Here is a 25,010-nt window from a genome sequence, read left to right on the forward strand (position 1 = left end):
GGCCGGGCGGCGGGGGCTCCTCGGGATGCGGCTCAGGACGCAGCCGTGGTGCAGCCACTGAGTAGTGCGTGCTTCACATCCGAATCCGAATGTCCTGAATGTTCCTTCCGTGTGAATACAGAAGTCAAAGGCCAGGCTCTCTGCCCCCCTGCCTTCACAAGACAGCAAACGTAAGCGAACAGGCTGCAGGAATCCGTCGGGGAGGGCACGGCAGCTTGACCGGATGGACACGGATGTTTAAACCCTGACAGTTTGTACTGAGTAGAGGCTTGGTGTCCACTCTCTAACTAAAAGAGATGGAAAATAAGAAGCCCAAAAGGAAGATTACTGCTTAATTAGCTGTGTTTAGTTAATTATCTGTATTGCTCTCAAGAGATACTCACAACCTAGGCACTCAGGTGAAGATGGGGGAATAGCCTGGAAGCCTGAAAGCCAAAAGGTATCAAGGTCGAGTCGGCGAGCACGTGGGCAATCACCGCTTTTCTGTGCCCTGTGGGTCCCTCTCACAGCTGAGACCCCTCCTCCAGTCACCCCACAGCACCCAGACGGGTGGGAAATCCTTGCTTTTGAGCAGCGCCTCACCTGCTGAAGATCCCAGCTCTGCCCGCCTCTACTGCAGAGCTTTCCTGGCAAGGCTCTGTCCCCTCGGACCGAGCCAGCCGTGTGCTAATACTGCCCGCCTCAGCCAGGACCCCAAGGCAAAATCCTTTCTCTGCAGTCACCATAAACTTGGCAAACAAGATGATAAACCTTAGATGGAGCTAAACCCATCTCCAACATTCTCCAACAGTAGTTTTACTTAAGCTTGAAGTAGTTTTAGTTACCTAAGTTTAGTTACGTAGCTCACTTACGTAGCTTGATATTAAAATTTTTCTCAACTGTATTTTTACCTACTTCTGGAGAATACAAAGTAGCACAGCACCTTACTTCATTTACCTAGAGCAATAGATGAAAAAATTGCAGCATCTCATAATCATAGTCAAAATCTTTTTGCTTTTATTTTATTTAATGTTTAATAGCTGGGAAAATACAATAAATAATTTTTCAGTCTAGAACAATCAGATGTTATGCTTAATAATAAATGTTCGAAGAGGATGTAAAAATAAATTAATATCTTACTATTTAACTTCAATGACAAAGCAGGTCTCAGTTTCAGACAACTCAGAAATTTTCAGCCGTGAAAGATAAATGATAAATATTCTGCCCTTATGTAAACACGCAGCTATCACTGAAACCAGTGGAAGATATACATAGAGAGCGAGCGAGAGATATACACACACACACACACATATATATATATATATGTGCCTGCATCAGAGGGCGGAATTTGGCTTAGATCTTACAAAATGGTAGTTTGTAGTTGACATTCATGTGTGTTTAGGTTTTTAACAAATAGAACTGTAGAACGTTCATGTATCATACATTTTCCAAATCCTGCAACCGCAACTTATATGAAACATTAGCATATAAAAAGTCATCACTGTACAACCACTTTTTTTTTTAAAAGTCAGTGTCAAAAACATAAAAAACAGCTGATTTATTAAAACCAGATCTATTGTTTAAGTGCTGAGGTTTGCGTTAGCTTTCTTCTGTTTTAAGCACAAGAATCTATTAAAACTTAAAAGGCAAAAGTGGCTCAGAAAATGACAAACTCTCAAACAACAAACTTGTAGCTTTACTAACATTTATCTGACGCTATAGTTAATTGAAAAACAACGTAAAGACAATGAGGTACAGCTACCAACGGACATTTCTCACAAGTGTGCAACCTGTGGGCCTCATCCTGCAAACACTGCTGGCTCCAGAGCTTCCTCCCAGGGCCGGTCCCACCGAGTCCGACCACAGCTCCCTGCAGCAGCCCCTGCCGCTGCCGTTTGCCGGAAGGGGTCCGGTGACCCTCCTGTCATGCATCCAAATATTTTTAAAGTGCCTCAGCTTTCAAACTGATGCAACTCTACATTTCATTTCTTTAGACTTGAAAAGGTGAAACAGCTTCTGAAAAGTCTTATATAAATGCTCCTTTAAAACTATTAGAGGTTTTCTATTTCAAGGCAAATCTAATAAAATATCGAACTGCTTTTAAATTAGGCAAATAGCGTTTGCGCTGCTTTTTGTAAAAAAGCAACAATATTCCTTTCCTGTAAGATACATTATACGCCTCCAGTCACTCTTCCCTTTATTCTACAGCAAGTAAGAGGCAGAGCTATAATAATTTTGTTGGTGCAATCACCTGTGGAGCTCTGAAACAGCCCCATGGGGTTTTTTTTGTGATGACACTGAGTCTTAAGTTCATCCCTTTTCACAAGTCTTTCCTCCAGTTTGTTTTATTCTGCTTCTTCGTTCTTCTCAGAACCACCTCCAGCTGAATTATCTGCCTCACACTTTTTATCAAGAGCATCGTCAAAGGATTTCCCACTGCAGTCACAGGTTTTACTTGTAGATCCCGTATGTGTTCGAATGCGAGCTCCTGGCTGGTATAACTGCATGGCTGGGCGATCCTAGAAGGAAGAAGATGTGGTTAACGCTCTGAGAAACATGTGTGGGATACGTATGTGGGATTTTAAAGTGATGAATGTTTGTGAAGAAAGTAGATTTTCTGTTAAATCACTTTACATTTTGTAAGAGCCAGGAAAAAAATGGAGTGTAATGAAAATTGACTGAGTATTTAATATCTGTCTTGTTTATAACACTATTCTTGGCAGCCAAGCATTCTGAATAAATGAAGAAAGCTGTAAAAATTAAAGATCCTGTGATACACCTGATGTAAACAAGGAGAAATACTGCAATTATCAAACCGTATTACAGTTAAAGCTCTGAAAAGTGTTGCTACCTTCACTAATATCAACTGAGGAGAACAATAGCTTGCACCCTTGCAACTCTGCAGATGAATGACAAGCATTAAATATAAGCGTAAAAAATTAAGACAAACCAGAGAACAGTTTAGCAGGTAACAGCTAGAAAATTACCCTCAGCTGAACTTTACCAATTGATATGTGTGCCCTGCTCTTCAAATCATCAATCATTACCACAATCTAAACATCTGAATTCTACATATCAAAATAAAATGGACGGTTATTGCTCCACTTCATCATGCCTTCCATACTGAGTATGAGCGCAGGGGAATTCACCCACGGACAATAAACAAAGTACAACTGGAGCATGCGCAGGCTTTGTGAGTGACCCAATCACACACACGCTGACTTGATCACTGGAAAATGGAAGAAGGAGCCAGTTTACAAGGAAAAGACACCTCAAACTTGCAAATGGTGATGTTCCATAGCCCTTGAGAGCACTTTTTATTCTTGAAATTTCAATAATAAAATACGCTGTTTAGACACTCTGCTGAAGAAGTCTTTTCCTAGTAAGATCATTTTACTCTTGCAAATACCAGTTTTTAATGTTATGAGAAGCAACACATTCACCAAAACCTGAGCTTTTTGACCAGAGTCTTGTGTTAAGTTTAGCAAACAAAATCAAATAGCCTGTTTTAAGACAGTGGCAGAGCACTGAAATTGTCCTACATCAAACTACATGAATTTTCAATGGCCTTCATAATTTGAAGTCATTCTGGTCTTTTGCTCTTCCTTTTTTCTTACTCCCCATATACATTTTCCCTTTTTCTTTCTTTTTCCTCCACCTTTGTCTTTTTTGCTCCACTTTCTTCTCCATCTCTTTCGGCCAGATACCGAGATTCACTACTTGGCCATACAACTGGATCATTCCAGCTAGTGCTTTGTAGTGTGCTATGAAACGTGTAATGTAACACCTTTCTACATCACAAACAGCCGCTTAAAACGAGATCCTCCGACAAGCAGTGCCCACTGGAAAATATACGATAAAAGGTCCAAACAATTTTTCCTATCACAGACTCTGTACCTCGCAGTTTGCATGAAAGCTAGCGCAACTGTTACTTACACCGGAAATTTTCCATTTTCTGATTAATTCTTACAAACTTCAGAAAGCAGCTTAATCTCTGCCTAAAAACTTGTGTTGGCATTGTTAATTCTATAGGTAAGCTGGAAAACTCAGCCCCTAACTCTTATCTATGTGATAAATACTCTAAGGAAAAAAGTCACCACACTGCAAAAAATTTTACTGATATTGCTTATTTTGTTTAGGGAACAAATCTAGCACTGGAAGTGTGGACTAATCGAGAGACTCGGCGAGCTACCCGAAGCACGATGGGAAGAAACAAAAAGGAGGTGGCTTCTTAAGGCTTGACAAAAGGCCCTCAAGACCCACCAGCCAGTTCCAAGGTTGCAGATTATTTCGCCAGATTTCAAAAGCAGCATGGCAAGCATGACGAAGATTGTTTATCCCATTTTCCTGTTTCTGAACGAGCCATTCTTCTGACTGTTCTACTGCCTGAGCCGCTGGTGTGTGTGGAAAGTGGCCAATGTGTATATGCGGATAAATATCACCGATGCTGCCCGGCTGACCTTCGCGTAAACAAAAAGCGGGGCAGAGCAGGCTTTCTGGGTTTGCCCAAGGTGACTTACTTGAGACGCACAGCGAGTCCACCCGGACTTGCTCTGTGCACACTCCATACAGACTCACTCTGCACCTGAGTGCCCGTTTACTCCTTGGCAGCCTTAGCCCACATCACAGATCAGTCACCTGGTTTGAAAGAAGAGTGTCACATGCAGAATAAATTTCTACACAAAACAGCGTTTCGGTCACCTCTTGTGGAAAATCTAGGATCAGAAGGGAGAGAGAATGAGGGTGACAAGGAGAGACACCTCCTGAAAAGACCCTGGCACATCTGTGAAATTAGACACTCTGAGACAAATGATGCCCGTGTCTCTGGGAGACAGTAAGGGAGAGCTCCACTACACACCCTGCTACAGGCCCCACTTGCACTGGTTTTGGACCTAAAAAAATCCCTCACAACAACCACGAGGATAATTTTTCCTAACCAAAGGACAGCCTTTTTGTACTGGCGGGCATACAACACTGAACAATTTGTACATTCACACCCTCTAAATACAATGGTCTCTGAATTAGCTTTTTATTTAAGTCCTTATAGTTCCTCTACCGAGCAACGCCTGGCCAATCCATAATACAATTACTTTGTGAGCTGGGTAATGGAAGCAAATTTTTAGAAGACTAGCATGCCACAGTTTTTACATTTCATTACACATCAGAAGTATAACAATTTTCAATACACTTACAAAATACAAGGCTTCCAAGAATAGCGTTCTAAAAATGCTAGGGTTGAAAGGAAGACAGAAAGCCTTCTATATATACTGCAAATATGAATGAACAGAGACCTGTAACCTTAACTTATTTTAACTGTTGTCGTCCTCTGATAACAATAGAAAGAAGCCTGGGTTTTACTGAAAATGAAATAAAGAACTGCTTTTATTGAAAAAGCATCTCTATGTTGAGTTTGCAAAGTAAAACCTGTGATCTTGAAGCATATTTAACTAATGAAAGATTATCCTAAATGAATAAAAGAACCTTATTTCTTATGCGCTCCTTTTTGGATGCCATGTCATCACACTTGTCCTCTTTACCCAGTTTGTCTACTGCCTCCACAGTGAAGCTGTAGTTGTAGTTCCCTTTCTTTCCTCTGTCTTGGTTGTATCCTTTCCCCCATTTCAGCTCTTCTTCATTCCTTCTCACAAACTTGTCAAACTCATAGTGAGCTCTATGCTTTCTGCCATCATCCAATCGATACCTTTGTCTTTCAGGTTCTTTTTCTCGAAATCTTCTCTCCAAATCTCTTTGTTCTTTGTCACTATCATTTTGTGACCTACGAGTATGTATAAAAAGAAAGAAAATCCAAGCAATTAACAGTTAAAAAAAGATGCTGAAGGATACAATACAAAGCCTTCCTTTGATCTAAACAGTACGTAGATCAATTGTACGGCAAGGCTGTTTTCTTCTCATTAAATAGGGGTTATGTGCAATTTTGCTGAATGTTTCATCCATGTATGTCCGGCCCTTGACTATACGTTCTGCTCAAAACACCACATAAAGCTTTGCAACCAAAACCGGGCTTTTGTGCAACTCTTGTGGAAGGCCCATTCTTCAACTTTTGTGCTTCTTTGCAATCCCATACATAGTCCCTCAGCACTCTTCACATAAACATATGCTGCATGATTAGCTCTTGTGGCCCTGAGTATCCCCTTGAATGGGAATATTCAGGGCCGGAAGGAATTGTGCAGGTATCATGTATCAATTTGTAAAGTTTTATGACGCTATTTATCAACAATTATTCACTGACATTGCAACTTGCAGAAGGCATTTGTGAAAATTAATATTTATGTCCCAGGCTTTTGTTTATTACGTCGCCAAGTACTTTAGCCTGCCTTTGCATATTTTATTTAGGTGAAAGACCATTACCTTACCACAACATAATACTTAATTTCTGCTATGCTGCAATGGCTTTATATTATAAAGACTATTATTTTGCAACATTTTGCTGCCTGTCTGATACAATTCAGCTCTCTTATTCACTTCATTGCTCATGTTCAGCAAGTGGGTGCTTCTCTCACACAGCCAAACTGCAAATAATGAAGAAAGATTACAGAACAGATTGAACTTTAAAAGGTGCAAATACAGGCAGTTTCTTTTCATATATTACATATGTATAAATACTTAAAATTGAAAACAGGAGACTTGCTTTTGACAATCTCCTCACATTTTCGGAATCAGCAGACAGAATCAGAGAGGATGGAGATTTTCTAACGGTGTAGTGACCAAATAGTGATATGCTTCTCATTTAGAATGGTTTAATAACCATAAAAGTGTATCTTTCTAAATCACTTTTTCTGTTTTAAATAACAGAGCTGTGAAAATTGTCAGCCTCTGCCATGAACTTGGACATTGGTGGGGCTGTCAAGACAGGGGCCCTATCTCAGGAAGAGCTGGAGGTCAGCAACAAAACCTGAATGACAGGTAAGTGATTCAGCTTTTCGCAAGACAAAACGTGTCAGCCTAACACATTCACCAAGTGGAAGCAACGAATGTCCAAGCTGTCACAGACACCTGAATCAATCACAATTACAGAGATACTGTACCTGTAGCACAGATACACACATATAAACTACTATGTTAGCGCTCAAGGGGTTTGCAGCTCTAAGTTGTTGTGTTTTACATTTCATATGCTATTCTAGACACTAACTCCAAGTCCTAGCAAGGCTCAGAGCGTGACCATCCAAAAAGACAGAAAGACACATATTGATTTGCTGCTGGTACCTGTCTCTTCCCCTGGCTGTTGCTGTGGGTGAGGAAGAAATGGATGTGCCTGGAGGTAGGCAGGTGACGGGGACACAAACTCCAGTTCAAGAGTGGTTCAAGTAGCTTTCTAAAATTCAGTCACAGCAAACAGGCAGGCCAGAGTGGAAATGGTGGGGCAAGCAATTACAAAGTACAGGTAGAAGAGAAAATTACGCAGCCAGACAAAGGGAAAGCAGAAATGAATGGAAGTAAAGGGAATGGAAGCATACCTCTGTTTGGTATAGTTTCAAATCTATACGTGATCATGTATACTCATGCACCTACTCAGGTTTTAATTTGTGGTAGAAAGCTATTGCTACTGAGCCTTAAAACATGGTTACTAAGAGGCAATTCAGTCTCCTGCATGTAGAGTTGGAAGTTACAATTTATTACTGATTTCTGAGTCAGTGACAAAGTAGTTTCAACTTTAATTCTCCATCCAGCTGAAATAGCTCATAGCTTGCTACCTAATCACACTCACTAATAATCATGATGAAATGACCACTTGGAAATACAAGGTAAAACTTACTGTACCTGCAAAGCCAAAAGGATTCTGTTTTACACCTGGAAAATCTACATTAATGCCTTATTAAACATACAGGATCAATGGTAAAAAAGTTATATGGCACCACCAAAAGCTTAATACATAAAAAGCCTTAATAGCAAACAACTGACTTGCCCCTGCAAGTGTTTCTGTTGACCCTGTCCTGCTTCCTTTGTCGAAGAACATCAACGAAAGAGTTGCTGAACATTTTCAATTTCCATTACAGAATAGGAAATGGAAGTCCTCAGCATCTTTCAGGACATACTCAACATACTGAAACACTGAGCCCATGTCTGAAGTCCTTAGTCAGAGACAAAAAAAGATGAATAATGCATGTAGGATATTATTGGTGAACCATTTCTTCAATCAGCAAATTCAGTGGTTTTATTTCCCAGTGTTCAAAGTTTCTTTATTTTTGTGTTTGCCATCAGGAGAACATTTGCAGCTCCTGCATACTTCTCATAAAAATCAAGAACCTGTGTGGACAAAGGTAAAATTTAAACTACTCAGAATAGGAGGTAGCCTGCAAGGTTCCTAGAGCACAATCCCAGACTTCCTCTAACACTTTACCTTAGGTAACTTATTTAAATGCTCACACTTGTCCTTATGTACTGCAAAGTACTTTTGAAAAACTCTGCTGAAGAAGAAAGTATTATTTATCTCAGCAGTATATTATTCTCAGTTATGTATCTTATATATCTTATGAGTGAATCCTGCTTGAGATAGGACACACGTGCCAAAGGACAAGAGAGAGAACCAACCAATTTGTAAGACAATTCCAGGCTACAGCAATAATAGAAGTGAGCTATACCTCTTGTTCCTAACGTAACATATGTTAACACAAAAGGCAGTGGGAGACAGAGAGAGTCTTTTGCATCAATCTGCCATAAGGCTGTCATTCACACCTTAACTATTCTGGCATGCTCCCATTCATCAAACACATCTGGATGTTTATTGCAGCAAAACCAAGCGTGAAGGAAAAGTAAGGCATCCTAGCCAATCCAGTCTTTGACATCAGCAATGGAAGGAAGGCCTTACCTGAGCTTGAGGGGGAACAGGTAAAATAACAATGACACTCTGACTTTTCACGCAGAAATCCTTCCAATCTGGGATTTCAAAACATTTCACAAGTAACAAATTGCATGCACTAATACTGCCATCAGGTCAGTAAGCTGTTGCTAAACACCTTTTACAAAAAGGACAGTGAGAGATTTGTTCACACACAGAATGAGATCAGTTCTTTGCTGACAAAACACCCAGTCAATGCACCACTTATATTATGTTTAAGCCTTGAGATGAAAGCATTTAGGATCTAAATTGAAGCCTAAAAGATAAATATTACTTACTTTTCCTTAAGTTCTTTTAGTGAACCCTCCAAAGATTTGGATTTTATACTCTCAGATCCAGGTGATTTATCCCATTTGTTTTCCTCAATGTCAGCTTCTTCACCTTTTTCTTTGTGCTTTTCACTGGCCAGTTCATCTCCTTTTTCAGGCTTCTTGAGAAGCTAAAAGATATTTGTTTACATTATGATGTAAAACTATTCTCCTCTGTTGTAACAGACTTTTTAACAGTGTATTAAATATATCAGTAATCTACTAAGATTGAAGATATCTTATTTAAATGCTAGGAATATATTTTACAAAGTATGAAATTTAAAGTTATTTTAAAAGGGCAGTTTACTTTTGCTAAGGAGTGACAGTCATTAACAAGCGTTCAACTGCACACTTTTAAATACGCTGAGAATACTGGAGAAAGCACTTACCTACTCCTCTCTCTTGAGTTTTATATATGAAGACATTATTATGGTCAATTATTTCTTAGAAATCATATAACAGAGCTTGATGTTACTGCCAATAAAATAAGTAGAACCTCTACAATACTACAAAGAGAGCAGGATTAATACTTCACTCCTTGAAATATTATACATAAAATGTGTGCCACATGAACTATTTGGGATAGACTGGCATATAGCAGCAGGTGCTTGGTATAAATACACCCTCACAGAAATGCAGACTGAGGGAAAAATTATGATATTAGCAGAAAAGATCACATTTCATTTTCACCTTGGAGATTAAGATTTTCAAGAAGTCTGTTCCTTTCACAACTAGTAACTCACACAGGGTTTGAGCAGTGTCTAGCATTATGGGAACAATCTTTACAGAACGACCAACTGTCTCAAGTTATTTCTTTAACATATCAGGAATAAGCAGAACATCTCATTAGTCTTTTCATTCCACCAGTTTTTCTGAAATGAGTACAGGTTATTCTTCTCCAGTATTTAAAACTTCTGTACTGTTTCGCTCAGATAATATTTTCCTTTTCTTTTGGACACAGAACTAGCTTTCAAGGTCATATCACCACAGATATGTCATAAATACTGGCGTTTTTTGGACAACCAGTTTTGGGTAATACATTTTAAGGAGTAAGTCCCTTTTCTTCTGAACTTCTAAAGTGTTTGTCTTTACGCCCAGACATGAAAAATCTGCAAATCAGCTTCAGAACTTACTATTTTTATACATCCAGGTGAAGGAAACTGTTGTCCAGGAAGAAGAGAGAAGTACACAGCTCTGTGGCTGCTCCCCACAAGATCTGGAGTGAGTCTGTGTGTCCTTGTGTTAAGCTACAGACTCTTATACCAATTTTCCTCTCCAGAACAGCTTATAAAGCCTTTCCAATACCACAAAACTTATTTCAGATGAATAGTTTTTATCTATGTCATCTTACACAAATAAGATTTTAAATGTCCAGACTTCATAGCACAAAATACATCTAAGTGAAATCATTAAAAGCACATCCATTCAGACTGTTATTTCGCAGCGCAGCCTGAAATTGGCCAGACTTCGTTGTAACTTGGTTAAAGCATCCTGTTAAAATATATCAGTTCCGAGCAGAAACACAAAAAACTCTCCGCACATATCGCTAGATGAAGATTTACATGACAGAAAGTGTTAAAGCCATATCTGCAATCATCTTCTGACATGTTGGCACAGAACAACTGGGTTCCGTCAGGTTATGTTGGCACAGAACACAGGCAGCGTTGTATGAAGATACCCAAGTTACCTGCTGAAACTGCATCAGCACATCATTGTACCTACAGCAATTAGTCACTCTTTCAAACAATGCTACTCAGTTAAAGTCCTACATTATTTTCCCTTCCAGTCACAACTGGTTTGGTATCTCCACACCATACTGTAGTACGCTAAATAAACAGTGAGATACCAAAGGATCTTCTGGATAACTTCAACAGAAGAATAATCTTTTTTCATTAAGGTACCTTGATCCTTATTTCTTTTTCAGAAATCTTCTTTTGCTTCTCCACTTCTTTTCTTTTACGTCTTTCTTCTTCTCTGCGCTTCCTTTTCTCTTCCTCCCGCAGACGTTTCTTCTCCAATTCTCTTCGCCTTCGTTCTTCTCTTTTCTCTTCTCGCATTCTCTGAAGAGTTCAAAATGATTAATTGTAAATTGTCCAACGAAAAACCACGTGAAACATAAATGATGAACTTCAGGCAAAGTCTGAACGTACCTGCTTTTCTAATTTTCTATTTTTAATATATTCCAAAAGGGGTGTTGTTCTTCTAGCTAAAACACAAAAAATTTGTGATATAGTGTTCAACTCCTAAAATATGTACTCATTTCTTTACTTTAGTACTAACCCCTTTTTTCTAGCTTTATCTGCAAGGGGGCTAAATAATTAATAAACCTACTTGTTTTATATATTTTTGAAGGCATTCCCATCATTCTGCTTTAGAAAAACTTTGTTGCTTTTTTGCGATTAGGGTTAGAAGCAACAGAGATACACTGCATGATTACTTGATGTTTAATTAAAAATCTTTTCAGTTCAAGAGAATGGCTTTTTTCTCTTTCTTGTCAAATGGTTATTTCACCAAAAAGGAAAGAAATGTGTTCAGAATCTATTCCTACGTTCTAATTTTGTACATCAACGCCTAGCTATATTGCTATTTATATACAGCCCACATTACTGCAATCTCACATAGCGCTTCTCAATCCCAGATTTCAAAGTACATAACGAAGGAAATATTTTCATTCCCACGTAACATTTCCATTTAACTACTATGTAGTATTCACCTCTCCATGGGAAAACGGGATGAATAAGAGGTAAGTGGTTTGTCCCAGGTTACATACCAAAGTATTAGCAGATTGAATAAAACTCTGGCTTCCCAAATAACAACTGGATCACATAGTCATTCTTATGTCACAGAGCTGCCTCCACACTCCAAAATCTAGCCTGAGTCACCTGCCTGAACCATCCCTAAATTCTACAAAAACTTGGAGGACATCATCAAATTCTGTATCATGTATAGCATTTATGACTGTCAGCATTGAATTCAAACTTGAATTCATGTACTTACAGCTGTGAGTAGCTACAACAAATTTTGTCAGTCTTGGATGTCCCAGGATAGAGTTACAGAAAATGTTTACTACTAGAAATTGCTCTACAGCTATGTATAGGATTATTCCTCAATCCAGAAAAAATTTCACTGTTGGAATGTATGACAGGATTTGGAAGAAAAAAAGAGAAGGAAAAAAGGAAGACATAAAAAAAGTTTTCATCAAATTTGAAATGGCATAGCCAAAATCTAGATACAACTTATATCCCCAAAACATTTGAATGTTCTTGTCTTTGAAAGTGTGAATATCCTGGGGGCAACCCATTTGTAAACGATAAAACCTTGTTATGCAGCTATGAATGGGAAGGCTTGATAAGATTCAGTATTCAGTTTTAGTAAATATCAATGGTCAAAAGCAAACACCAAAAAAGATTGTTGATTTGAGATCTTCCTCCCTCTATCCCTAGATTTCCCATGCTCCTCCCATCTCATGCCCATAATTTTGGACAAATTTCAGGGCCCCAGCATCCTCTCTACCAGTCCTTCAGCTCCGCAGCTCTGCCTCTCTCTCCTGCTCCTGTAAGTTCCCCTGTCTGAGCAGTGTCTGCCTCTGGGCACCTTTAACACACTGAAAGTGATCACAAATTGTAACTGGAGGGTCTGGGGAAAGGATAAGCCGCACTGGGAGTCCAAAACTTGACCCTAGTCATGACTAAGGCTGTGCTGCAAGAGGCTCACTCGGAAATCATAACTTGAAGTTCAAGAGAGAGAGGCAGTGTAATGAGTACTATCAAAAGAGGAGGGCAAAAAAGAATGTTTAGCAAACCTGACTCTTACCCATCTTGTTTATAGGCCCCACTGTAAATAAAAATCTAAGAAGTTTTTCTTAATATGTTTAAGAAATGTTAAAATAAAATCGATTACAAAATGAAGACTTGTGTCAGCAATAACTTTTATACTTTATCTTGCTCCCTACAAACAAGCCAGAAGAATAAGCTTATCTTCAACTTGTTACAGAGAAAATCTGTTCTATATCTCTGTCACACTGAAACTGATGAGCTAACACATCTGCCAGGATGCATAAAACATGCTGGTTTGCGGTAACACGACCTGGAGAAACACTGAGAACGTGAGGCCCAATTCTGCCAACAAAATCCTAGGCATGTCCTTCATTGACTTCAGGACTAACACCCTTTGAACTAGACATACAACTAAACCCTTACATAATTTTGCTATAAACATGCTATCCACTGAAGTGATCTTTGGTTTTATATTGATCGCAATGGTCAGAGTTTTGAATAGCAGAAAAAATAAAGCAACTAATTTGATTTCCTGTGATTTAACTGTAAACATTAAAACTCCTAATGTAAAGCCGCCTTCAGCCAATATTGTTACTCAGAAATCTGCAACTGTCAAGATTAATCATTTTCATTGATAGAATATTTTTAAGTTAATAAATATGTCTTGAAATTGTAAACCTTTTGTAAATTGTAAACTTTTTAGAAAATTTTCACTGCTCTTCCTCTGCTGTCAAATACTATAGAAAATCTGGGTTAAATAAAAACTGTTGGGGAACATCCCTATCTAGAACAGCAACAAGTTTTACTGATAACAGAATTATCTAAATGTCCACACTTCTAACATTTCCATTTTGTCTAAATGGTTTAAGTTCCAAATCTCTCCAGTCAACTCTCAAACAGCAGTAACATGCAATAGGACAAGAGGTAACAGCCTCATGTTGCACCAGAGGAGGTTTAGATTGGATATTAGGAAGAATTTCTTCCCTGAAAGGCTTGTCAGGCACTGGATCAGGCTGCCCAGGGAAGTGCTGGAGTCCCCATCCCTGGAGGTATTTAAAAGATGTGTAGGTGTGGTGCTTAGGGACATGGGTTAGCGGTGGGCTTGGCCGTGTTTGGTTAATGGTTGGACTTAATCATCTTAAAGGTCTTTTCCAACCTAAATGATTCTGTGACTCTACTATTCTATGATTCTAATCAAGGGGTGGCTACTTTTACACTGTAAAGAAGAGCAAAGGTCAATTTTTTTTTCCTACTCGATTGTCACACCTAGGGAAAAAAAAGAGTAAGTGTTCTGCATGTTGTCACTCGGAGATACAGCACATCAATATTCCATGTCATCCTGAACACTGCATACTGGCATTGAAGATTTCAGTGCTGATCTTACTAAAGATTCCCCCCAAGACTCTGAAAGTCACGCTGCATGCGTACCGAAAACAAGGTGTTGCCTTACTTTCATAGCTTTTGCAGAATCTCGACCATGAAAACAGAGAGAGATCGTTTCATGTTTCTCAATAAAAGCAGCTAGTATCAGGGATCAATTGTAAAGTGTTCAGCTATTTTATCTTTTAAGAATAACTCTTCCATCTTTTAATACATCTGTAGGGATTCAGAAGTATTAAGGACCTATTTCTGAAGCCACTGTGCATGCAAAACTTCCAGTGAAGTCAAGTGACTCCAAGCATAGAGACTTAGAAAAATAGGTGGGGTTTTTCCTGCCGCTACTTTGCTATAGATAACAAAAATTTAACTGTGATAATCAGAATCTGTTAGACTGAACAGGTCAGTTCTTGCAGGTAATATCACAAAGATATGAAAATAGGATATTTAATATTCTCAATAATAAGAAAAATCAAGAAAACAGACCAATGAGTTCCCTTGTTTTGGCCTCAATCTCTCCCAAAAGAATCTCAGGATTGGCACAGATTTTCTCTTCATCAGCACAGTAACTGTCTAAAAATTTCCTATATTCTGGATCTGTGAAGAAAAATTTTTGAATTGTGTTAATGTTTTGCAATGCATGACACAAATGGAACCTATTTTGCACTGTGACACCAATAAAATATTTTTACCGTCTTCAATGCTCCCGGATTTGGCATCTTTCTTCTTCAGTTTCTTTTTTGAAATCTTCTGGAATGGAGCAAATTCAACCACTGCAGGATACTCCAAACCTTAAAAGAGATCAATGCTTAATTTTTTGAGGGGGAGAAACATTCCCTATATTCAAGTAAGATTTCCAAAACTCTTGAAACTTGTGTTGGGCAGTCTTACTTGAAATCAATGGCAAATGCTTCTGCAATCCCATCCTAAACTTCTGATGAAAAATAACATGTAGCAGTATTTTAGATTCAAAACAAAATACATTTATATTTTAATTATATCCATAAACACTAAATATTTTTTTGACATGCTAACAAAGACTGTCAAAATGAAGATGACTACTGCTGCACAATAAAATTCTTGCATTATCATTTATAATTCCCTTTTAATTCTTCACAGATACACGTAAGAAAAATTTACACAAAATCTCAGCCTGACAAGTGATAAGTTCTACTGGCAAATGAATATGAAACATTGTGTTGCTTCTGTAGTTTTGTTGCAAAAAAGCTTAGAAAATAAATCAATGCTGGGTAATATGCAATAATAAAACATACCACCTTCTAGAATTGTGTGAAACTTCTTTTTTCCTGTTTATGATGGACTACACAACTTCTTGCCTGTGTTTACTGGCATGGATCCTTTGGTTTGAAGGCTGCCTTAAATACCGGATTCTTCTTTGGACTGGAGTCAGAAGTGTGTGTAGCTTTTGAATTACACCTGTTTTCCACTTGCAGCAGGTTCAAGATTACACTTTGTTCAAGGCCACTGAAAACTTGGCTTAAATCTGCTAGAACATTTGTTAACCTTATTGAACCTGGTAATCTTTGTTTTAATTTTAGCCTCATAAATGCAATGCTGCCACAACTCTCACCAGAGGGCACCTTTGATCAAAGCTTGTGCTCTTTATTTGCACAACAATCATGCCAAACTGGTCAGCTGTGTCCAAGCTCAGTTTTGCAATGTACAGAATATTCTGGCTTCAGTCCAGCACAACACGGAAGAACACGCTTCATTCAGGCAAAGTGAAGTCTCAGCAGAATCACAAAAATAGTTCCTTTCTAGTTTTTCACCTAAAACACTGAGAATTTGAAATCTAGGAATCACACTCTGTGAGGAATGTGTTGTTCTCCATCTCTAGGAAAATCCATCCAAATCGGATTAAGTTAGACGCCTATAAAATATCTTGGGTAGGAAATGCTGAAGAGGAATTTGTTAGTTTGACAGACAGCTTCTTTAGAGATCAACTCTCCAGGAAGAGCAGACAGGACTACTTTTCGCGGGACCTCCGCAACATTGAGTGTAGACTAGACAATGTCGATACAAGAAACCCACAAATCTATGTCTGTTTTACACAACCCATGCGATTTTTTACAGAAGGTGTGAGTGAATCAGGCAAGGAACTGCTAAAGTAAAAGTACCATTTCTTGGCTATGGCTGTTTCATGCTACTGTAGGAGACATGGATTTATCCACACCTGCTTTACAGAGTTTTTCTTTGCTGTTGGGCAAACTTTTGCAGCCTGAACATTTTAAAGATGGCAACCATTTTTGTCGCTGTTGTTCCTGGAACTCAAGATGTTTGCAAATGCTGTAAAAAGCCCAGCTGTACATATCCTAAAGTGGGCAACCAAAATGATGAAGTCAAGTTTTTGTCTCGCTTTTTCAAAATGGGAGTAAGTGGGACAACTTTAGCTCACAGAAACACAACGAAGATGTAATGATTCATGCTTGCAATGTGGTCAGTTACTGTTGTGATGAATTGTGAAGCTTGCATCAGATAATTATCTTAATAGCATCTTGATAGTGCATTGCTTAAGGTGCAAGAATGCAGATAAAGCATGCATACCACATAGACAAGCAAGACTGCACCGACAAATATATTTTGCACTTCATTAAGTGCTAGATTCTAATATATTTTTATGTAATTAACTGTATATTAGAAAAAAATCTGGCATAATATGCAAAAAGGAAACAAATTAATGTTCTAAAATGGTATATGTATATATACACACTTAATATCTTACAAATAGTCCAACCTTTATTATCAATGAAGACATAGCCATCAAAGCGATCTCTAAAAAGAAGGATGTCCTCAGGATTTCTAAAGTTAATGTATGCTCTTGAGTAGAGATGAGGATAAAGGCTGCAACAAGAAACAATTTTATTTTCTGTTATTTACTATTCTGTTCAAGACTAGGAAAAAAGTAAAGCTAGAAGGGTCACAATGCAATTCTCAACTTCTTTGAGAAACAGTTGCTTTAAACATGCATATCAAAGTCTTCACATATTACATCTAAGACAAAAAGTAACTGAACAACTGAGTTCCTGGATGTAACTGTGAAATTTATTCTGAACTGAGACAAACATTTCTAGTGTGTTTTGTCTCCCTAAATTGCAGAGCATATGCTTCCATTGTGCAGGATGAAACCTTTATGTCTAATATTCCACCATTTAAGAGATACAAATAACAGCAGTGCTTTTGGGGAGCTTCTTGGGCATGCTAAGAAAGTCTTTTGTCACTGGAACAGGAGAAGTCAAGTAAAAGCTCCCACTGAAAGGGCAAGTTGCCAAGCTGTCACTGTATTTAAAGAGATTTCCACCTTAAAGCAAGATTAAATAACTTAATGATTGGCAAGATAATCCACTGAATTATATACAAACAAATGAACTCCATCTGACATACGTGTGTATCAATATATGCAATATCTAGTTGTGAAGAACAATTACTGTGAAAATCCAAAGCATTTCTAGGAAAAGAACAGGTACTTACCTAAAATAAATCTGATTCTTCAAGAATTTATTGGCACAGACCCCACTCCAGGGGTAAACGTTTAATGTGCCTGGTAAAAACCTCAGGGTTGACACACCACCAACCACAATGAAACAGAGGTTATTTAATGAATTATCACCCATCAGCTAAGTTACTGTGAGTCATGGCATGTACATGCTTTAAACCCCTGCAACTGTGATATAAACCAGTTTGGCTTAAACTGCCTTCAATGATGTCTATGTATCACGCCAGGTTTTTGAACATATCTGAACACAAGCCCGTAACTTTAAAACACCTATGTTCATAATGCTATTACCACACATGGCCCATCTTCAGACAAACTCACTTCCAGCAGCAGGAGACAACAGACACACAGACTTGCAACTGTATTTCAATCCCACAGCTATTTCAGAATTAGATTTCACAATGAGTGAGAAAGAGTGAAAATATGGGTTGGATCACAGGATCCACACAGGTGGCAGCTCAAAGCAGCACAGCTACTACAGACCAAGTAATTTTTTCTTTTTCAAATGTGCACCCATATGCATTCCACATGGGGTGTCAGAAGGTGACCATAAAGAGCAGTGCTGTCAATAACTAACCAATGATTTTGTAAACCCACCAAATTTGTGTTTGATATTGTAGCCAGGAGAAATGTTTAAAAAAAACCCTGAAGGACTCTTCATTTCAATGTTTTGCAAATACCAGCTATGGAGTGTTTCTACAGCATGCAGAGGATAAACCTTCTAATTCTAAGGAAGAGCTATTTCATCCATATACACTCATCATATTTTGGTATTTCAGGATGGGAACAGCACCTAGTAAACGGTAAGCAGGTAACCACAAAAATGCCTGCTAGGGCATGGCTAGGGCTATGCTGCTGACACAAAGCAGTGCTGAAAGACACTACGTGCACGGCACACTCCCTCATCTACCACAGCCCACGCAGATACCACCCAGCTATGGACCACTTGCAAGCAACCTCTAGGCAGTTTGACCAAATGAGCACGGTGGCACATGGCTGTGTTTTGTCATGGGGTTCTGCAAATCCAGCTCTGCAAATCCTGCAGAATCCTCTGTGATCAGACTTGCAAACCTTCACTCTGCACGAGCAACACAAGGTATTTTGAGGCTGGCTGTGGAGTTACCACCAAGATGCAAAGCAGATGAAACAAGCCAGCTTCCTTCTCGTTGGTTTCAAAGCAAAAAAAAAAAAAAAAACATTTAAATGTAACACTTTCATAATTACATACAGTTATAAAAACATCTTTTAAAAGGCCTACAAGTGTACATAAAGGAGGAAATTTTATTGCGGCAATTTATAGCTGTGCTGGAAGAAATGTCTCTATGCTGCCTAGTGGCTGCATCTGTGAAGAAGTCTCTTTGACAGCTGGTGGCTCCCAGGAAAAAGTAAACTTCCTTCTCTGTCATGTTAACAGGACTATTCTTATGTTTCATGTTCTTTGATGTTTACATTAAATGAGGTCTGCTACTAGAGACTGATACGATTATTCACTTGAAGCGCGGAAGATTCACAAGACAAAACCAGGAGCCTTGAGGGAACATTATTTTTCAGCCCAGTTACTATTATCTGAGATGGAGAAATTTAGTTTCAGTTCATAGCCTAAACAACTTTTTCTGCGTTTTATCCATCTCCAGGTTTTGTAAATATTAAAACTTTCTGCAGATCAAAGACTGGGACTCCAGACAAGTGTCCCAGTCATTACTTTATTGGGGCACTTCTACTCTGTTTCAGTGCACAGCAAACAGCTTCATCATATAGTTGGATTTTTTTTTCCCTGCAGTAACTTAGAACCTTATGGTTGGGCACATAACCATGGTGAAACAGAACTACCAGCATATATTTCATTCAGGATTTGAAATTCAGTTTTGAGGATGCATGGTTAAGTTTTATCATCAGACAGCTGGTTCTACTTTGCCCTATGTTTGCTGTCTATAATGCTGCTTTCCATCCATATAATGCTTTGGACAGATGCACTGCACATGATGTTGGCATCTCTGGGATATCACTTAGAGCAATCTCTATGGAAATAACCCAGATGAGGCTGACTGCACACATTTCTTTAGTACAACACACTCTGTCTTTGTTTTCTGCTGTGTATTCAACGGTATTCAATCTTTTAGGTTGTGTGTATTTCTATAATACTTAATCTATCATCTCTTTAAGCCTTTACCTTTATAGTAATTTTAGTAACACACAGATTCTAATAGTTTATTCCTTCTACAAAGTGTCTTTTAACACAATTGTGTAAAAAGACTGATATACAGTAAACCAATTTTAAATAGTTATCTACAATATAAACAACATGCAAACTGTAAAAACAGCCATCATATCTTTGTAAAAACACTAACCACCTTATTAATCATGATGTGTATATATATATAAACATATGTACTTACATGTATATAAATATATAGATGTCTACATCTAAATTTTGGAGTGTCAAATAAACTCCTCGATCCATATATTATGCAATAATTTCTGATCAAACATGATCCACATTGTCACATCAAGCTAAAATCCACCAGCCTTCATCCTCTTGTCTCTCACCTTCTGTGGTCATTCACATAGTGGATGGAACCAGCGTAATTTTAAATTAACTTAGCCTTTCCTTTTTACAGCTATAAATGAGCACAATTTGCCCGGCAGAGGAGAAGCAGAACACAGTAGTGGTGGTTCCCTTGAAGCTCTAAAGGTGCTGGCCCTTCAGAGCTGCAGTTCCTGGGTGCATACTGCCATGCTACAGCGTTAATGCTATTTGCCTACAATAATCCTGAGCAAGATGTTGGGAAGAAGTTACGATGGGAAAAGAAGGAGTGCTGTTTGCAAGAAGCTTCATCACTGTCTGTGATACCTGGCACGGCATCGATTTGACTGGCTTTCACATAAGCAAAGCTCCTGTTCAGATCTCTTTACTTTTATAGCCTCACACCACTATGAATGAGTCCTAGCATTCAGGATTCAGTGCCAGTCCTGAGGGATGATACAAATCCTGCAGGGCCAGAGCTCAATCACTTGACTCAAGTTTTCAAAGACTCAGAAACACTTACATGCAGACAAAAAAAGAGTATCTGGAAAAAACAGGTAATATTTGGAGTCCGAGAACACGACAGACTGTCAGGAGGGCAGTGGTTTTATTATCAGCTATAGATCGTGTGTCTGTCCAATAAACATACCTAAAGGCCATAGAATCAGTCACAGAAACAGTGTTTTGTTTGTATTTTGATGTCAATGTACAAGAGAGAAGAAATATAATGCAGTGAATCAGATGAATCTGAAAATGGAATGAAATACAACACAAGTCACTTTCTGAAATTATTTTACTGAAGTTAACGTAACTGAGAAAGTGTTATACATTAATGACATTACTTAATCAAATGAAATTTTGAAAAGTTTTATAGCTTGCCTACAATAAGACATTGTAAACTTAAAGATAACTTTTAGACTGCAAAAACAGAGAAACTGGAGTTGATACGCATATCTAGTTTGTTTTGTCGTCTAGGGTGAGATGACCTTGGAAATAAAAATATTGAAGCAGCTACAGTTAGATTTCTCTAGTCCTCCTTCCAATAGCAACTAGTAGAGGATGTTTAGAGGAAGTTTATTAAAAAGGGGAAACCAAACATTGACACTTCACCTAGCATATTATCTCCGCTACCTGCAGCCTAGGGGCTTCGTAATACAGAACTTGTATCCTTGTGTTTAATAGATTTTCATGGATAAATATCTAAGTAAGTATTTGTCCAACTGCTCCTGAACCATTTTCAACCTCCATCATTTGTAGCGTCAATTTCTGACAAGGAGTTCTACAGGTTAACAAAATGCTGTTTAAAAAAAACAGTCCGTACTCCACAGAAATCTGAATGAGCTCCTAGAAACTCTGGTTATCTAGTTACACAGGATGGGGCTAAACTGAGATGTTACAGCTCTTAAGGCAAATTTGTCTGCTTCTGCATCAAAACATTTGTATGGCCCTTTCTCCTTCCAGCAAACAGATCCTCTTCACTGAGTAGCTTCTCCAAATCATTCTCTTGTCAGGTAACATGCTTTTAATCTTCCCATGTTCTTATTATCACTGAATTCTCTGCATTGGGTGCCACTACGCACATGGTACAGATCTAGAAAAAAAGCTAATCAGTGAGAGGCAGAGGGCACTGTACATCGAACATGCCCACCTCGTCCTGTAGCTCCTCCTGTTAGCTGGAATGGCGTGAAGACACATCCACAGATATTTTTCTGAAATTTTGTGAACTGTCCATAACATGACAGATTACTGCAACACAATGCTTTATGCTCAGAAGAGAGTTCTCTGCTGGGTAAGAGGAAACTAAGATTCACTGTATTAATCTTGTCTCTAACTTACAATTCCTGAAAGTTTATTGTATATTCTAGAGTGTGTGAACACCTACGAGTTAAATCATAAACAGATGTACATGGGTATGGGTCAGCATTCAAACAAAGGGGTTAAAGGGGACAAGGTGGTCCTGGGTCAGTCAAAAAACAAATAATCAGTCAAGCCAATACTCTGCAGAAAGGCAGCTAAATGCCCATTTAGACTGCAGAGTTTGCTGAAAGAAGTTGTAGCCATACAAACCTTGTAAAGATAAACTCATTCTGCAAAAAATACATCTTTTGTACGAAAGCGTAATTTTTAAGAAGCAAGATCAAGTAAAACAAAGCGAATACAAAACAGTTCATGCTGAAAAATTCAAACTTAAATGAAAACACTTTTTCCTAGAGAGTTTAAATTTGTGAAGGCAGAAGATAACATGAATCCAACACTCAGGAGGAAAGGAGCATTTTTCTCCCAGATCAGTACTTTATTACAGAGCTCATACACAGGACTCAAGGAAACTGACAGTCCAAGTAACATGTACCAGAGATTTCATTGTTCAAAGGAAAGTTTTAAAATGTGTATTCTTTGCTTGCTGCGCTTGAAGTCCAGCAGCGAAAGAATATAAAAAATACAGCTTTATTTTCGTCAGAATTTTTGCTACTTTTAATCACCAAGATCTGCTCTTCAAAGCAAAGGAATTTTCAAAATGTCTTAAGCGTGTCCCCATCCCTCTACCAGAATGTACCAGAATGACCTACTGTGTCATATATGTGATCTAACAAACTTTTTTATATACACATATGTTCTGTCCCTAGCTATATGAAAGTACGTGATGAGTAACACTGTATGAGAGAAAAAACACAGTATCTTTCATCAGTAACCTGACATGGATGCAATTAAATGCGTGGACAGCGAGATTTTTGAGTACTCCAAATTTCAGCACATAAAAGTAGAGAGGAAATTAAACTTTATATGTACAGCTGTTGTCAGTGCCTTCTCTTTTCTAAAATGGCTGACTCCCTAAATTCTTACACCAACAATTGTTCTGGAAAATTAAAATTGTATTTTCTTAACTGTTTCCTGGCACTTGTGCAGCTAAACACACTGAGGACAAAGACACTCTTCTTCAGAGAATTTTTGGTTTGCCTTTGATATTTCCTCCTTATCAAACGAACAGCTGGGACAGAAGAGATCCATTTGCAAATATGGATGATGAGGTTCAGAAGAGAAATGTAAGTAACTACAGAGACTTTCAATCAGACTAAATACTCCTCTTTCCTAACTTCACATCCTTTGTGGTTCTACCAGAAAAGCTGAAGCACCTACTATTTTGTTGCTGCAGGTATGTGTAACTACCTAGGTCAGGCAACTGCCATAAACAGACATTTGCTTTTTTCTGATTGTGGAATTGACTCTGAGAGAATCTATACAGTTGGAATTAAACATCTAATAACACAGTGGTGGCAAGAAGCAGCAGCACCCTTTCAAATAAAATCAGCCCAGGAGGTAGACTGTTCCAAGTGCAATTTGTCACAAACAACTCCCTACAAAGCAAATGCTACCTGCTCTGGGTGGGGTCACCCCTCACATTAAAAGTTGGTCAGCAATAAACATCCAGGATTCCTCCACAGTCATTGGAAAGAATCTGGTGCCTGTGGAGGGCGATTCATTGCGCACTAAGATAGGCCAAGACGGGCAAGATGGATCTTACAGTTTTTCAGACCACATGCAGATGGAGCATACAGGGTATTTTGTTTATTTCAGTGGTTAAGTTCCTTCTCTTCTGGAAATCATTTTGTTCAAAGGGGAACCATATTTTACCACTGTGATACTGAGTAAATTATATAAATACACTAGCAATTCTGACTTATTTCAGATCAACCACTATTTCTTTTTTTCAGTTTTGCATGAAACAAAAATGCATAAAACTAGATTATTTGAAAAATTGTATGAAGTAAATAAAAAAAAGTAAGCATGTGCACTAAGCTCAAATGGCACTCATGAAAAAAATTCTGTGATATTTGCCCTAAGTTGAATCTTTCTCACAGCCAATAAAACAGTCTGTTGCATTTTAACAACGAAGGTTAAAAGTAACATCAGGGTTTCAAACCACATTATGCTCTGTTCGTATATAAAAATTTTCTGTTTTAAAATCACTGCTGCAAAAGAAAAGGTCAGGAATGCATTGTCTCTGCGCATGTACCCAGCTTTTCAGAAATATTTTAAGCAACCTAACAAAACTAACAAAAAGGGAAAAAATACGTGATTTGGTATATCCAAAATACCTTAACTAGGTTTTAAGCACTTGAAAATCCACACAAAAAGTTCATCCTCACCTGGGATCAGCAGTGCAAAACTCAAAATAATCATGGGCAGGTAGAGGATGTAGCTGTTCCTCCAGTTGCTCCTTAGTTAGACAAGGAGGAAGTCGTCGAATAACTACCTGCATATATAAAAGAAAATGGAGATTTATCTTTGATCTAAATACTGTAGAAAGAGACTAAACAAATCATATTACTCCTCTTCAAAAAGCTCTTCCTCGAATTGAGAACTTCAATTGGAGTATTAGCCTCCTCCTGATTTACCTTCTTGGACTTCATTACAGGTGGAATGATTTCCCTATCCCAGTTTCTGCTAATGTTGTAAAATTGTAGGGTAACTGCAATATTCTGATGAAGAGCTTGTGAACCATTGCAATTTAGCCAATAACAAAAAATTTTAACATATAACCAAAAAAAATACATATTGACTACACAAAATTTTTACAGTATCTCTTTTTAAAATGATTTAAGCTAACTTTTAAGTATTTCATTACAACAGTATCTTACTGTATTAGGTTTATGTGTCCAGGTGCTGGTGGCAGGGG

At 38.2% G+C, this 25,010-nt stretch overlaps 1 protein-coding gene across 1 annotated transcript; it reads right to left on the bottom strand.

Moving 5' to 3' along the window:
• Positions 1 to 2,185: 2,185 nt before the first annotated feature.
• On the bottom strand, positions 2,186 to 24,593 carry UPF3A (UPF3 regulator of nonsense transcripts homolog A (yeast)). Its single transcript, XM_009702875.1, has 9 exons — positions 24,481 to 24,593; positions 17,053 to 17,159; positions 14,990 to 15,088; positions 14,784 to 14,894; positions 11,295 to 11,350; positions 11,046 to 11,204; positions 9,115 to 9,275; positions 5,461 to 5,755; positions 2,186 to 2,498 (listed from the first exon to the last, which is right to left on the bottom strand). The coding sequence occupies exons 1-9, from the start codon at positions 24,591 to 24,593 to the stop codon at positions 2,325 to 2,327; spliced, it is 1,275 nt and encodes a 424-aa protein (XP_009701177.1). The 3' UTR covers positions 2,186 to 2,324.
• Between the last annotated feature and the right edge of the window lie 417 nt (positions 24,594 to 25,010).

Source organism: Cariama cristata, unplaced genomic scaffold (genome assembly GCF_000690535.1).
Source record: "Cariama cristata isolate BGI_N322 unplaced genomic scaffold, ASM69053v1 scaffold8066, whole genome shotgun sequence".
NCBI lineage: Eukaryota > Metazoa > Chordata > Aves > Cariamiformes > Cariamidae > Cariama > Cariama cristata.